The 15,399-nt window shown below is 40.5% G+C and overlaps 1 protein-coding gene across 1 annotated transcript in view; it reads left to right on the forward strand.

Moving 5' to 3' along the window:
* Nucleotides 1-15,399, forward strand: part of stau2 (staufen double-stranded RNA binding protein 2) — an 87,974-nt gene that overhangs the window by 18,308 nt on the left and 54,267 nt on the right. Inside the window, exons 6-8 of the mRNA XM_081601362.1 lie at nucleotides 3,722-3,881; nucleotides 7,210-7,317; nucleotides 14,802-15,014. Coding sequence (XP_081457488.1) covers nucleotides 3,722-3,881; nucleotides 7,210-7,317; nucleotides 14,802-15,014 — 481 coding nt within the window. The remainder of the gene's footprint in view (nucleotides 1-3,721; nucleotides 3,882-7,209; nucleotides 7,318-14,801; nucleotides 15,015-15,399) is intronic.

Genomic DNA, 15,399 nt, shown 5'->3' on the forward strand with positions numbered 1-15,399 from the left:
CGCCTCGAATTGCTTTACGAAAGCAGCTACTGACTGCGGTCAAGTCAGCAGCAACATGCAGTCAGTCAAAAATGTTGGGCTAATTGCTTTGTCTTGTGACAGGATTGTAAATAAATACTTCCAAATATCGTAAAATAATCAAACCGTCAAGAAAAATGAATTACAACTCAGTTGTTTAGTTCAAGAAGAGCTTAACATGTGGCAATAGACAATACATTGTTTTGTTTTTTTTCTGCACAGGCATTTAGAGGAGGGAGATTTTTTTTTCATGCCACTGATGTAAATGGTTCCCAGCTGAAATGTCACTCATAGCACTGATTACAATAACAAAACTTGTATTTCCCAGTAGGAACTGTGTGTGGGCCTTAAAGGCAGCATGATGCTTGAATGCGCCTCCGTGTGTGTGTGTGTGCGTGTTCACACATGGCTCTTGGAATGATTCAAATGAAACGGCAACCTTTGCTAACTGGGCCCACATGAAAGGCAAGCTGTAGGGAAGGTTGGGGCTTCAAAGAAAAATTCATTACTCACTTTTAAACGCTGATGATTTATCATTTGATTGAGTCCTGGTATCGGTTCTGCTCTTTGACTCAGTCCTAGCACGTGGGCCACTTTGAACCGACTCACTTCTCCATTCGCATAATAATTTTTCCCCTCTCCATATTCTCGCAGCAGGTGTCCTGATCTAATTTCATCAACATTGCAAGGCCGCTAACAAAAATAATAACGATCACGCAGCAAACAGGCAGACGTGGTCACAGAACGCTAATGATTTTTTTTTTCTTCCTGTTTTCGGTCTACGTGATTTTGATGCGTGCATGTGTGCTGGCCTGCGCTCTTGGCTTACTTGCTTGTGTGTAAGCCACTACTTTCCCACGTTGTGGAGTCGGGTCTCCCACAGGCCTCCCTCCACCTCCCCTCTCTTTCTCTCGTCTCTCATTCTTTTCTTCCCTTTTCTCCTTCATGTCCTTCTCTGTCTTTCTTGTACCTCTCTCTTCTCTTCCCCTCTGCACCTGTAGTCAGTGCCGCAGCCCCAGCTGCTCCCATCTCGGCTCGGAGAGCTGTTTGGCCTGAGCCAGTGTTGCACTTGGCATGTCCTCTGAGAACCTGGGGCCACGCTTGACGTGCGAGGCCCAGGCAGGCCCCCACCCAGGGAAGACTCCTGTGGCCATGAGTTAAGAGTAGACGCATGAGAGTAAGGCTGTGGCCAGGAGAAAGACCGGCTGGAATTCTGGGAGTATTATGCTGATTCATTTTTTTCAAATTTTAAGAAAAAAAATAATAAGGAGAAACGGAGGACGTGTAGAAAAGTTACACAGATTTCTAGAAATTTGAAGCCAATTCCAGAATGGAACCAGCCACTTGAATCACATGATAGACATCTCTCCTACTTTTTGTAATGTTTGCAAACCAAGCAAGATATTAGTTATAACATCGATAAGTAACCTCTCTTGATGCTGTCAGAGAGGCTCCTTATACAGATGGTAAACAGGCAGACTTGCTACCTGAAATCTCCATATTCAAAATCAGAAATGGTCTTAGTTTTGCAGGAATTATTTTTTTCTGTCACTTACAGAGAAAATATTCCATACTTATTATTATTCTAAAAGAGGTAAATGCCTCAGAATAATCTCACAATATTTGCGGAATATTTTCAAAAAACATCTTTATCAAAAAAACTTAATCATGTTTATCAGTTTAATTAGTTGTCAACACAAATAGTGAATCAGTCAATCTCACCAGTGTATTTAGGCATCTAGACATTAAAGCCAAGCATGGTGGAAAGGGATTCAAATGACATGGAATGTAGCATCGACGTTCATGCTGAGCTGACTGGTTTGTGTGCAAGAAAGAGGAAATATTCAAGACGATAGTTGGGTCGGAAGTGTGTGTGATGACTTCTAGGTTCTAAAAATGTACACGGAGATGCAAACAAGCCTTCCATCGAAACATGAACACTTACATAAAGGTTTCAAAACTTAATTCAAACAACGTCTAACTCTCCAGCTTTCCACTGGAACGTGATCAACTCTGGTGTTTTCTCATTCCGAGCTCCAACTTCTCAGTCAAGTCGTGTGCAGAATAACTTGTCTCTAACCCAGCTGGTGCTCCGGTGTGGACCTGAAAATGTTATTGAATTTCTGTAGTCCTCTGTTATGCGCTGTGGCATCTGAATGGCTGTAGGTGTTATTTTTTGTTTTTTTTCCCCCCAACAGTCATAATTCAAGGCATCTTTTCACATCAGTTCCACAATACCATAAATATTTATCCAAATGTCTCGCTAAACATGTTCTTATTGGTCTGAAGATACTTGGAAAAATAAAAATCACAAACGATAGCTTTAAACCTTGGAAACAATGTTTGTGTATGGTTCCCATGAATCTTGCAAACATCTTTCTGCCTGGGAAGGTAAAAGACGTGTGGGTTTATGATAAGTGGCTTACCAGAACCCATCATCATAAAACAGCAACTTTTAATTAAACTGCAACGAGGGTTACCATTGACCTTAAAGAGCCAAGGGCATGTGGAAATCTGAACCATGAGCCATCAGATCCATCTGGTACCAATGCTTTTTATTAGATTGATTGGTGTACTCTTGGTAAGCAAACGGGTCGGTTAATAAAATGTTCCATGAGGGAAGGACTTTCATAACGGTGTTGATGATGGATCAGAAGGGTTCCCTGTTAAGTTTAGATAGATGCTAGCATTAAATCTCAGTTGTAAAAAAGATTTATGTCCTCTCTAAAAGTGTTTTTGTACGTATCAAAAAGGGATTGTTGGGTTATGATTACCCTAATTTAATTTCTCTTTATCTAATGAGGAGCATATGTGTAATTTGTTACGAAACCAACCGCGTAGATTTCTAGGTCTCGCATCATTTAATGCATTTTTTTTTTTTCCTCATGAATCCATGAACCCTCGTAAAAGTGCAGCTTCACGGCAGACCCCGAGCAGGATGTTGTAGTGGAGATATTTGTGCAAATTAAAAAAAAAAAAAAAAAAAAAGGACAGCTTTGTTGTGAAATGTGCTCTACCTTAAGATCTTCATTCTGTGAATAGAAGCCCGCTGCCAAACGTGAAAACGCACAAAACAGTCTGGGAACTAGACACTAATCGAGACATATTTCCATAAATCCCAGCTTGTGTCGACCACATATGGAGTGTCTGTATGTGCTTGTGAAAATAAGTATATCTTTGCAGTGATTAAAGCAGACAGGGAGAGGGATATTAAAATCTTTGGTTTCCTCACTTATTAGTTTTCCCACTATTTTTCTTTCCTTTTCCCCAATTTGGCAGACATTCTCAGCTCTTCTCCTACTGACCCGGTGGGGAGGGGTATCGTGCACGCAGACCTTTAAATCTGCCCGCTGACAGTTCAGCCCCACTTTGTCAAGGCCCAGTGAAAGAGAGGATAATCTATGTTTGGGGCGAGAAGAAAGAGTGGAGGATATATGTCCCTGTGCTTTGTTTTGCATCCATGAGCTGAGATTCAATAGCAAGACATTAGTCAGATAGCTGGCCAACAGACCATTGTGTAGTAATTGACCCTGATGAAGTGGTGGGCCTTTTAAATTGGGAATGGTGTAAAGTCATTGAATTGATAGCTGTGCTGGACCTTCTTTTTTCCCCCTGTTTTACGTCTTACATAGACATCCTGTTAAAATGTAGGACTGAAAACATCATTTTAGGCGTAAACATGCTGGTGCTTTGTGTGCTTTAGGTACCATTATCCTGTCCCTAAGATCTTCTACGTGCAGCTCTCTGTGGGGAGTCGGGAGTTCATCGGGGAAGGACGCACCCGCCAAGCGGCGAGGCACAACGCTGCCATGAAAGCCCTCCAAGCACTTCGCAACGAACCGATCCCTGAACGGCCACCACAGGTAAAAGCGAACTCATAAAAGTCTCAGAAATGACACAGAACACCCAACACCTTACTTTAATTGAATTTCTCTACGTCATCCACATTTGGAACGATTTGAGACACTTGGTTTGGTCAGAAATGCCAAACCAAGCGCAAAATGCTATTTTTACACGTTTGTGAAGGCGAAAGGGAAGCTGTTCGTTTCTTATCAGCATCTGTTAATCAGTCTGGATCCATGTGGCATTTACTCTTTGCAGCTACTCTCTGCACACCCACCCGTATTCCAAAGGACTGAGTTAGATGTAAAAAATTGAAGCTGTTTTTATGCTATTTTCACCTCTTCTACCATGTGTTGGGTAATTAGAAATCTTAAAAAGCACAATATGTGTCCTTTAAACAGTAGCTGTGTCAGCCTTATCAAACTTGCCTTCTTATGTTGGTTTTACGTTGCAATCGCATCCTTTTGGTGTTGTCGCGGCTTTCACCTCAGAGGTCTATTCCAACCTGAAACTTTAGTTTAATTAAAAGTGAAAAGGTTTTGTGCTCTTGGTTCCTTTTCTCCTCAATCTGAAAAGAATCCAAAGATGTTTTTTTGTTTTTGTTCAGTTACCAAGATGACTGTGTATCCACCCTTCATCAGGTTCAAGCCAAATCCTCCTCAGCTCTAATTACTCTAATGTGTCACATAAGCCCCGCAGTCTAGTTTGCACCTGGCAGGGCTGCATTTTCTATTTCCCTACCCTTTCTGCCTGCCTTCTCCCAATGTCATTGTACCTCTCTGAAGTTTCTTGAAGTCATACTTGTTAACTGTTGTTAGCATCTCCCACCGGAAATCAAATTACCCCATGTCCCAGTTGCCTGGCATCGTTGATGGTTATTTAAAACGCTTTGGCTCTTCTCACTTGCCTGCATCGCTGTCTTGTGGCGTCGGCCATCATAAACGAGCTCTTTGTTTGCTCCTGCCGAGTCTTGATTTACAAATTGAGCCGCATTGTGTAGACCGTATAAGCATGTCACTCTGTCTATGTGTGTGTGTGCGTCTGCGTGTGTGTGTTCCAGCATGTTTTGGTGTGACGAGGACATCCGAAAGGCTAAAGGTTTGTCTTACTCTGTTCTTGGTTGTTTAGCTTTTGATGAATGAGTGTCAAGATTTTCCAAGAAGTTTTAGAACTTGTTTTCCTTGAAAGAGAAAATTCTTTGCATTGTTTTATATATTGCATTGTTGCATTGTTTTATATATTGCTTTTGTGTATATATATATATATATATATATATATATATATATATATATATATATATATATATATATATATATTAATATTCAAGAGAAATATTTAGAAATATTTATATTTGTGAAACATTTTTTTGTATTTTGTCACATAAAACCCACAAATTTTAGTGTAAATTAGTTTGAGGAAAATAATACATGCTTGTCACTTTTCTTTTTTCTAATAAAGATATATTAAGTGAAGTGTGGAGTGTTTTTTAAAACCCATAAATATGGTTTTGCAGTGATCAAGTCAAAGTCAAGACTTGCCTCAACAAACTGTTCATACTCAAAAACCCTAATATTTAAAAAAAAAAAAAGGATTTAAAAGACTCAACTTCACAACCATGTGCTATACTTTTGTTGTTTGTTGTTCTTCACAATCTTGAGTTTCTTCCCTTTTGATCTAGAATCCATTCACCCGATGAAAGAAGTTGCTCATAAGCTTGTAGCTCAAGGATACTAAGTTTTTCTTTTCTGTTCTCTGCCTGCCATCACTTTTCATTTAAACAGTTCCTTCAGGGTGAGTGCGATGCTGCACTGTATGCGTTTCTGCACTACGACAAGGACTCTGTGACCCGACCATCAATAAGCAGAAGTGGCGCTGAAGTCTGGTCCATTCCAGCCTGCGCTTGTTTTTTCTCTCCCTCTCAGAAACTTTTCTCCTGGCAGCTTGTTAAGGCAACCTTGAGAGCGGATTCTCTATTCATCACGCATATCAGAACTGATAGCGACAGAGGAAAATGCAGCCTCGCATGCTGAGTTGAAATTTAACTGAGAGCAAGAAAATTGGACTATATTGCTTTTGTAGTGTTAAATACCAAAGATAGACAGAAAAAAATAAGGTGTTTTGTTAAAATAGATTAAAACATGGTATTAAGCGAAGTGTTGGAAGATCATCAGAAAAGAAATACTCTGGGCCGGCCTGGCTGTGCCGCCTGATTTTGTTTTCTGTTGCACTTCTACAGAAAAAGGGTACTGTGTATGACAAATGATGATCTAAGCCTCCAAACTGCCCCAAACGTTTCCACCTTACTGTGTGTGTGTCATAAGAAATGCAGGTAAATCTCCCCTGAATTGAGTTCCAGCTCGGCGCAACGTTTGCTTGCTCTGAAATCCAAGAAATCTCATCTCAAAGTACTCGTCACGATCCACGTCGGGTCACACAATGAACCAGAAGAAGCGACGGGACCCTGAGGGGAAGGACTGCAGCCAGTCAGGCTTAATGAGACAAAGAGCTGGACATGGAAAGATAAAGATCGAGACATAACGCTGCATTCCAGCAGGCTACAGGCAGCAGAAAAGCCCCCTGTTGTGGGATATGATCTCACTGGATTGAGCTTGGTTTCATTATCAACTGAAGTGACTGTAAGCTGGTGATTTCCCGGCAGTTTCTCTTATTGATCTAGTTTTGTGTAAGCGAAAGTCTTGGAAGTTAAAGCTTAAACTGGAGTCAAATGAGCAAATTCCATTAAAGAAATATTTCTTAATATCTAATTTAAAGTCACGATTCAATACCTAATAAAGAAAACAAGGAAACTCTTGAAGGTAAATCATTGTGTGAATGACCTAGTTGTTGTACAAAATGTGAACCTGAACTGTAGTCGTCAATCCCATGTCAATAAAGTGCGGTATGTAAGCGATTTAAATATAAAAATAAAGAAACAAAATGCTGGACCATGATAAAATTACTTTTTTATGCTGTAAGTCTGTTACATCGCAAAAATTCAGCATCCTAATTGACTGTACATATTTTTTATACCCACTGTATGCTTCTAACCTACGTCCTCAAATGTCTGAACCTGCTCTGGGTTTAAAATTGTTTTTTTTTTTGGTTGTTAATTTTGTTTTGGCATTTTGATGTTTTGCTGTAAAACTGACTAGTTTCACATAATCCTCATATAAGCAGGTATACACATACAGCAGATTTATCTACAAATGTCTGCTTTGCCCTCTGATAGGATTTTAAATCTTCCTCCGTTTTATTTGCTTCTTTGCTTTCTGATATGTCAATTGTTAACCGAGTTGCTCAGTAAAAGACATTTACAAAATGTATTTTTTTTTTCTCTTTCATTTCCAGAGTCCAGAAGAGAAAGTGGAGACACAAGAAGGAACTGATGCCAGCAAATCAGAGATTAGCCTCGTCTATGAAATCGCCCTCAAAAGAAACTTATCTGTTAACTTTGAGGTAGGAACAAAAACACAGCCATCAATCAAATGACCAAAATATCAGTGTTGTGACTGTGAATTGGATCGGGATGAGAAAAGGGATGAATAAAAAAAGAATGTCTGCAGGATGAAGATTAGATGATTAATTACTTCGAGGGAGTTTTAAACAGTTTCAGTTTTGCTAAACCCAGACTCTTTTGTTTTTACACTAGTTATTCTCTAGGGAAAGTGTTTTCCCGATTCTACCCACGAGGTAGAACCGAGAAAACAACACTCAACCTGTAACATTGTAAGTTGAGTGCGTTTTCCCGCTGGACGAGCCACAATCTCTGTATGACAAATAGTGAAGGGAGATTAATTAATTAAGGAACCATTCCTAAATTTCTAAATTTCAGCGTAACATTGCATTCTAAAAGTTAAGGTTATAGGAATGAGCCTTAATAAAGGATGAAGGAGTTTGGAGCCAAGACCAGTCGACTTTTCTAAAAGCTGTCATGTTTTAACGGCAGACAAATGGGCACTAATAAATAATTAAATGAAGGCTTCTTCACGGCATCGTAACAACTGCCCTTCTCTTTTTGACTGTGCTGTGTGTTTTTACCATTTAACTATAAAAACATGGAGAAATTAAGTGGCATAGGTTGTTTTTAGCTCTGGCTGGTCAGAAACTAAGAAAAATCCAATAATTTTTCAAGTCAGCGAACGCAACATTGCTGATGAATATTCAGCTGAGAGTAACACTTTTTAGTGTAAAAGTTGTCGGAGCGGGAATCAGACGTAAAGTTTGTACTTACTGTACGGTGAAGGAGGAGGCCTGAAATGTGAGAAGACATTTTACGACTAAGCTGTATTTTCTGCGGCATGTTGATATTCAACATTCTGACACGTTTTCAATTCATTAAGGTTGTAAGAGAAAGCAAGATTTCCAACAGATAACAGGAAGACTGAAAGGAGGACAATGGAATTGGGTTGTTTTTATCTTTTTGAGCTTTCAGGCTTTCTTGAGGAACGTGTTGGATTTGAAAATGCCTGCACCACTTTAAGAGTTGAAGCTTTAATATAGTGGTCTAGAAAGCATCGAGGCTGCTGTTTTAATATCAGCAGGAAATGCAGAAAATAGTTTTATCTATATTAACAGGTCAGTGTTTCTAAAAAGGGGAAGTCAGAAATTGGCAGCAGCACTCTTACTGGTGCATCTCTAGACACGATCCACCTTCTTCACACCCAAAAGTTGTCAGCTTTGGCGACATTCCTCAGCCTCAGTGGCTCCACATCAGTCCCCCAAAATAAACTCCCCACCAGTTTTGTTCGGTTTCTTTGCTACACGTGATCCTACCCTTAGAGTTACATCCTCAAAGTCAGAGTAGCTCACTCTGTCCTCATATGACCTGCTCTGTTCTCCTTGGCTTTTACCATATCTTAGCTGACTCATCTAATATTCTCTCCCCAAGCCTCCTCCCCCTCATCTTCGTTTGCGCTCGGTAAGGTGCCAAAAACAAGGGAAGCTCAGTTTACACTGTGTGCTCCCTCCCTCCCTCCTTAGACCTCTCCCTTCCATCTCCATCACTCCCAAAAATCACAAATGAGGCAGTTGCATGTGGAGACAAGGGGGGAGATGCAGACGCAGGAAGAGAAGTAACATATTTTCTCTCGGCTGACTTGGCTTGTTAATAAGTTTTCCTCTACTTTGGAAAAGTTATCTGGAAAACTGAAGTCCTTCCATTTGTTCGCCCTCACCTTCCTCTACTCATTTGCCCTTTAAAGCAGGATGTAGTTTCCTTTTTAGGAACAACTATTAATTATTTTAGCCGACTAAATCAGGAGTTGAGGTAATTCATTATCTGTCATGTCTTTGTCACTGTCCTTGATTACACTGTCATTTTTAGTCCTCGGAAATTTGGAGAGAGAGGCAGTATTTTTGTTCTTCTGAACCATTTCCTGTTTTCTCTAATTAATGTTTTTTTTCCCTTTTCCTATTTTTAATCACCTTAAATATCTCTATCCAAAATTAATCTTTCCATTATTTCCCCCCCACTTGTGATTTGTGTAGTTCTTGTTTTTTTTTTGTTCGTTTTTTTTCCAGTAAGCTTGCTGGAATATTAAATAATTAAAGAGTCCTTGTAATTTTGGAGCTAGCTTAGCAGTGAAGCTACAGACTGTCATGAGCCATTAACGACCCATAATCCCACAGCATTACTGGCAAAGAACATCCTTTCCCAGTTAAACACGTGCAGCAGCTGCAGTGTGATGCTCACATACTGGCTTCCTTTTACTCTTCATTACATGAAGTAAACACTTTTCCAAGAACTCAAGTCTTAAACCAGGAGTCCAAGTCAAGTCTCAAGTATAATAGGGTCATTCTTGGTTTGACGTGTAAAGACCAAGGAAGCTCATGAAAGAAGCTGACAACTGTGCATCAATCATAAATAATAACAGAACAGTTAAATTGGAGGAATAAGGTAACAAATGATCAAAGGCGCAGTATGATGATTCACTTTTACTCAGTTTCTATTTCAGTAACAATAAATTGTCTGAGGCACGCTGCACTGAGCAGAAAACAAGATTTAGTAAGATGTAGCACATGATAGCAAACAATAAGGCATGCAAATTCAAAATCCAGCGGCCCTAGACAGCACACACACACAAAGAGAGCTGTTTATTTTCAACTCAACATTGCTTTTAAATAAAAATAAAATAAATAATGGAAAAGCTATCTTTGTGCTAATGCTCTTATTCCCCAATTTACCTTTGTTTTTACACATACTGCATCCTTCCTTTGTTTCAAACCTTACTCCATTTAGTTTAGGTATTTCAGTAAATACCAAATGCAGTTTTCATTTAATTATATCAACGTTTTTAGTTTATAAAAAAACACATCTTTTTAAAATAAGTGTCCTTTTTCTTGTAATGGCACATACATTTATATACATCCAACTAGAAAGCAAAATTCAATACGTTTGCGGAAAACCAAACACAGACGAATAAAAAATAACCAGTTCAAATGATGAAATGTGGAGAACTCAGGGGGGAAAATCAACTATTGAGTCAATTACCGCGACACTCCATGTGTTCCCCTTTAGATGTCAGGAGATCAAAGATCCCTTAGGAAGGGAGCAGCACCTGTCACACGTCTTGACAAGCAGATGAACCGGTTTGTAACCTTGGTAAAGTTGGTGTCACACTGTTTCAACATGGGAAAGCAAACTATATTTTGCAGAACATCAAGTCCTGCGATGTCTTTGAAGATTTTGATGCTCTCCTGTTGTGAAAAAAAAAGTATGTATACTGGATATTACTGGGGTTAAATTCAAAGTCTGACTGTGTCATGAGCAAACTTGTTGCTTAAGGGGATCAACAGGCCATCTGGGAATGAGTTTCACTGCTCCACAAAGGCCCCCAAGCGGTCAAATAATTATTAGCCAAATTATTCTGGTAGCAACTGATGGCTTAAATTTCACTTTCGGTTTCAGCCGTTGCATGTTCTAAGGTAAGTGAAGCATCTGTTGAGCACGCTGTGAGATTAAGTGATGTTATCGATGAGTCATTGGTGTGACATTTAAAGGAGATTTATTTGGCATAGGAGAGCTGCGGGTGTGGGAGACTTTTCTTTGAGATGTCCAAAACATTTGTGGTAGGATAGTTTTTCTGATGACCAAAACGCATATGCTAATTTATGCAATGCATTGGATGGCAACATGTAAGCATCATTTTTTCCAATTCCATTGAAATAAAAGGCTGATGTACAATAGTGTAGCGGGGATTAGAGGAATTTCTTTCCATTGCTATGTCCTGTCTCCTTGCTAACTGCTGTTGTGTTGGTCGATGGGTGACTACAGTCTCCACAGCTTTCATTACTGGCACGGATTTTTACTCAAGTACTCACCACAGCATCAAGATATAGTTTTGCAGGACATCTAGCCTCCAGCATGCCTTGCACAACAAGTTGGATTCAGAGATATTGGTATGATCAAATAAATAAAATAACACCAATCTCCTTTGAGGTATGAATTTAGAGCTCCTAGTACTCTATTAGATGACAAATGTCAGCAGAAAATAGTTTTACCCAGATCTAAATAAGTGCTGCTGACAAGATGTTTCAAGTTTGTTTTACATTGGATTTTTTCAGCCTGGAAAGGGAGGGAGAGAAAGAGAGAGAGAGAGAGAGAGAGAGAGAGAGAGAGAGAGAGAGACTGAAAACAAACAAGTCAAAAGGACGGATCTCCACATCATCCCTTGTCATTTCATATTTATTTTTCCCCATTATACAGTATAGTGGATTCCCTTTCATTCTCAGTCTGTGTGCTGAGAATACTACTATCCACTACTATGGAGCGCATTGACCATTTCTAAATTGGCCAAATGGTCAATGCGCAAATTGCAATTGACCAATTGCAAATGCATTGCAAATGCATTGCAATTGGTCAATTGTAAGAAATTTTTGATTTCTTTTTTTTTTTTGACCAACCTACTCTTTAGCCATAGCTTCATCTTTTCCTGTATTGTGCTGACCTCGTGTTTTGATACAGTCAGAAGAAGCTTTGCTCTTTCCTCAAAAACCATAAGCTTAAGAACACACACATATTAATCTTCCGCGCATTCCCTCCAATGGCATAACAGATCCCTTTCATGTGAGCGCCTTCGATCTGAGCAATGTTTTCACATCACTCCATCCTTTCCTTTACTGGGGCATGAAATTACCCTTAAGTCAGTGTTCGACTGTCTACTTTCCCATCACTCTGCTACGATGAGGGTCGCCATCACCCCAAGAGCCAGTTGGCTCATTTAATCCCCCTGTCAGGCAATATCAAACAGATGTCAGCATCAAAGAGGAACCAATCTATAAATCACAGCTTGTGTGTTGTGTTGTGTTGGAGGGGGGTAGGACATAAGAGAAGAACCACCCATCTTACAAGGAGCAGTTTCCCTCAGGACATGTCCATCTACCGTTCTTCACAAAAGGATCTTTCTTCTCTGTACCAGTCCTCACCATTGTCGTACCCTGATCCCATAGCCTCCTCTTCTACAGTACCTGAGTTCTAGCTTGCACAGATCCTCAGACTGCCTGGGGTATTAATGTCTCCCTGAAAAGCCAAAGTGAAGGCCTCCCACGTTTGAATAAGAAAGAATGAAGAGACGGGCATTGGGGGAAAAAAAAAATCAACATTGAATTACAGAAGGTTTCCTGTGTACAACTTGATCTCCTTGTCGTCAGGCGGTAGACGGGTGTGTTTGCGTGTTTGTTTGCGTGTCTGTGTGCGGGCTTTGCTTGTAGGTGAATAGAAGCACTGAAATCCCATCGGTAGCGGTGCGGATCCTGTGTCGTATGCCAGGAGACTGACTGCAGCTTGTCTACTGCTATCCTAGACCAAGGGAATGTTGTACCTATGCACCTTTTGTCATATATCTTGTCGACTTTAACATGTACCTACATAGGCTACATTTGGTTTCTCTTCCTGTCGACCACATTGAGATTTGTAGCCACTGCATACGTAATGCACCGTTTTCTTTAAATACTTTAAAATAGTACAGTGTCAACCATTCAGCATGTCTTATTTGAGAATAGATGAATCTGCAAATACTGAACCATAAATAGACAGAGGTCCAAACAGTGCTATGTATTATTTTAATATGTTACTCTACTCTACTGTTTTTTTGTTTTGGTAGTGCAAAGACACAAATGGAGAATATTTTTAAGCATGCACAGCCATTTTGTCATGTCAGGTACCAAGAACTAAGCAGGGAAAATAAAAGCCTATTTTCAAAGAAAAGACCTTCCGAAATGGCGCAGGTTTGTGGAACAAGATTACTTTAAAAGGCTACAAGGAAGTCTGTCTCCTATAAAGCAAAGCATAAAGAAGTTAAGAGGAACTCATTTGTTTAAACTATTCAAACCCTGAAGAGTGCAATCTACAACTTGCTGCCTACGGGAGTTTATGTGCCAAACTATTTCTTGGCTTGGAGCAGTAACTTCCTGGAGTCTCTGCTCGTTGCCTGACAACTAAACAATGAGATGTAACAAAATCAAACTGGGAATAGCACAATCCTGTTTTCTACATCTCTGAGACAAGGATGCCTAATTCAGTTCAGCAAAGCTTTGAAAAACCGTTTCTCTTCAGATGAACTTGAGCTTTTTTTTTTTTTTTTTTTTGCAAATCCATTCACAAACATGGCCAAGCTTGTGTGTCGGTTTCTATCCCAGGGATCCTCTCGCTGAGTACTTACACATGGCCTTTGCGATGAACAAGGAGACAGAGGGAGACGGAGAGGCAGTCGAAGAACTACGCAGATGAAGAACGCTCCTTACTGCTCATGTGCACCGTCCATTACTGGTTCATATCTGTTTCCTCCAAGTGACATAATCTTAGCTAAGAAATGGCCAAGCAGTGCGAAGTATCATCGCCGCATGCTACTGGCACAGTAAAAACATACAGCTGTCCGGTGTTTCCGATCGTGGTAAATGTTAGTATGTACAAGAAGCTGTCATGTTGCATTTCCTTTTTCTGGAGACGAGTAACACCAGAGTCGATCCCCCGCGGGGTTGGAGGGAGTTCAGCTGTTTAGTTGGACAGTGAGCTCTTCAAGGCCTCATCCTTTTACATACCGTTGTCTAATGTCGAAAGTCTTAACTTCCTGTCTTTCAGTTTCTTAATTAAATTGCTAGAGCTAGTGCAGTTAGAGAGGAAGTGCTCATATTCTACTGTTTTTCTCTAATGTCTGGTATTCGTCCGTGTTGACGTGCGAGGCATCTCAGGAATGCTCGAGCCTCCGCTTATCAGCGGAATCGGTTTTTATCGGTCACTGGGTTTAAATTAAGTGTTTCTAGATTGCGGCTGATTGCTACAATTTGTGCTGTCTGCGCCGCTGCTCCAACTTTAGCAAAAAAACTCAGCAGAGCATGGGAGGAGGAGAAAAGGGGGTGAAAGAGAGATTCCAAGAAAAAAAAAAAAAAACAGCATCCACCATAAACCATTAAGGCCTGAGGCGTAGCTTAAACATGGACACATGTCAGGCGACTGCGTGTTATAACTCTGGAATCATACGTGTGTGAAACCTAATTCTTTTCCTACGTAAGGTTAGAGAGAACCCCACCTGCTGCACACACATTGTTCTCAGACTTCATAGGAAGTAGATGTGATTGCAGAAGCATGACCTAACGCCAGCCGGTGTTTGTTTTAGGTCTCCCAGGTGACCAGAGGCTGGAGGAAGGAAACCGAGCCTCCATCACCAGAGACTGTCATTTAGGAACATGTTACTCTTCATGCGTGTGTGTGTGTGTGTGTGTCAATGTTTTCCAGCCCAGTGTGCGTTGTATATGATTACCATGCGTATATGGGTGGATAGAGCAGATGTTTTGGACCACCTGGTTCAGCTCGCTAGCTCACCCAAAACGTACACGACAAAACACTGACACACATCTATTAATTTTTTTTTCTCTCTCTCTCTCTCTCTCTCTCTCTCTCTCTTTATTTGTTTTTGTTGCGAACGTTTACCAAACTTTTCCAGGTGTTAAAGGAGAGCGGTCCGCCTCACATGAAAAGCTTCCTGACCCGCGTCACCGTCGGAGAGTTCTCTGCCGAGGGCGAAGGGAACAGCAAGAAGCTGTCCAAGAAGCGTGCCGCTCTGTCCATCCTGCAGGACTTGAAGAAGCTCCCCTTCATACCGACCGTGGAGAAACCCAAGACGCACTACAAGAAACGCACCAAGACTATCCTCAAGGTGCTGCAGACAGGGGGTAGATGGGGCCACAGGGGTGGTGATGGGGTTGCTCAAGGCTTTGGCTGGCATAAGGTTCTCATTTGAGCAACACCACAGTTTTATCAGGTTATCCTTTGAACTTTATTCAAAACTTAAAACTAAAAATAATATAATATGTTAATTATTAGAATACCACTATCATAGGACCCCACTGTCCTGTATGATTTAGGTGTTTCCTAGCTCCTGTGCACCTGACCTAAATGAGTAGGTGATTAACTGGCTTCTCCACCACTTGATGTCTTGCTGAGGAATTATTTAAATCAGTGGTGCTGGAGCAGACACTATAGTTGGGACCACTGATCAATAACATTTAAGTTACTTTGATTTTGTTTCGTAAACTAAAGCT

Source organism: Poecilia reticulata, chromosome 20 (genome assembly GCF_904066995.2).
Source record: "Poecilia reticulata chromosome 20, P_reticulata-male-v2, whole genome shotgun sequence".
In the NCBI taxonomy this organism is placed as follows: Eukaryota; Metazoa; Chordata; class Actinopteri; order Cyprinodontiformes; family Poeciliidae; genus Poecilia; species Poecilia reticulata.